The sequence below is a fragment of the Nestor notabilis genome, unplaced genomic scaffold (assembly GCF_000696875.1).
Source record: "Nestor notabilis isolate BGI_N333 unplaced genomic scaffold, ASM69687v1 scaffold33066, whole genome shotgun sequence".
Lineage (NCBI taxonomy): Eukaryota > Metazoa > Chordata > Aves > Psittaciformes > Psittacidae > Nestor > Nestor notabilis.
In genome coordinates, this window is record NW_009932958.1 from 12,136 (window position 1) to 13,278 (window position 1,143).

The 1,143-nt window shown below is 58.3% G+C and overlaps 1 protein-coding gene across 1 annotated transcript in view; it reads right to left on the reverse strand.

The window, feature by feature from the left end:
* NLE1 (notchless homolog 1 (Drosophila)) overlaps positions 1–1,136 on the reverse strand; it is a gene marked incomplete at its 5' end in the record, with an annotated part of 6,307 nt that extends 5,171 nt beyond the window's left edge. Inside the window, 4 exons of the mRNA XM_010016640.1 lie at positions 268–344; positions 601–680; positions 763–980; positions 1,065–1,136. Coding sequence (XP_010014942.1) covers positions 268–344; positions 601–680; positions 763–980; positions 1,065–1,136 — 447 coding nt within the window. The remainder of the gene's footprint in view (positions 1–267; positions 345–600; positions 681–762; positions 981–1,064) is intronic.
* Positions 1,137–1,143: the final 7 nt, after the last annotated feature.

Below are 1,143 nucleotides of genomic sequence, written 5' to 3' on the forward strand. Positions count from 1 at the left end.
CTGCAAAGGCAACTGAGACTGAGCTCTGCCTGGCACAGAGTTAAGAAACACTACTTGCAACTACTGCAACACAGCCACATACAATGTTCCTCTGCAGAATGGGAATCCTGCTTGAAACAACTGAATACACCTCTTACGCCCCAGAAAATCACGTCTTCACCCTGCATCCCCGACAGCACAGGGGTCAGTTCAGTTCAGAACAGGGCAACAGGGCTGCAGAGGGTCTCCACACTGCCCTAGCCCCACACCACGGAATCCAACACATACCTGGCTGTTCTTGCAGCCTGAGGCCAGCTTCTTGCCATCAGGTGACCAGGCAATGCTGAGCACCCAGTGCCGGTGACCTGGCAAAGAAAGCATGAGCAAGTGTGAGCAGAGAGCTGGGACTGTCTGTCTGTGGTGTCCCAGCACACACTCACTCTAAGGCAGGACTGGAGATGAGGGAACCCTGTGTGTTCCTCCTAGCCAAACTCTCATCCTCCACTTAATTGGTCAAACAGAAGAGCCATGGTCCCAGCCTGTCTGGCTCAGACATCACCGAAGCAGTCCCCCAGTGCAGACAGGGGTCAGGAGCTGCCCCCCGGGACACCCTGCACCCACCTTTGGCTGTGAACTGTGGTGTCTCCGTGCTGAGGTCCCAGAATCGGACAGTAGTGTCTCCAGAGCCACTTGCCAGGTACCTGGGAAAAAAAAGTGTGGTGTCCCAAGGAAAGACAATAGTGGCTTCTGCCTTGCCCTCAGCCCCCCACCAGCGCCTCATACTTTCCGGTGGGGCTGAAGGCCACGGAGATGACAGCCTCGGTGTGCCCCTCCAGGGAGCTGGTGCAGCGGGTCACTGCCCGCACCTTGAACACTGCCTGCGGCTGGTAGATGATGTCCAGGACCTTCTCCGTCTCCACACTCTGCCCCACCAAGGTCTTCTCCAGCGACGCCACGATCTCAGCATCATGGACAAAGAAAGCCAGAGGTACTGGTTCATCCTGGGGGGAAAGGTCAGGCAGGGTAGCGTGGGGCGGCCCAGTTGGGCTCGGGGGGTACCGTGGGGTTCCCGGGGAGGGTCTCACCTTCTGCAGGAGCGCATTGCAGACCAGCTGCAGCTTGTCCGGGGTGATGGTGACCGGTACGTCGAAGGGTGAGCCCAGG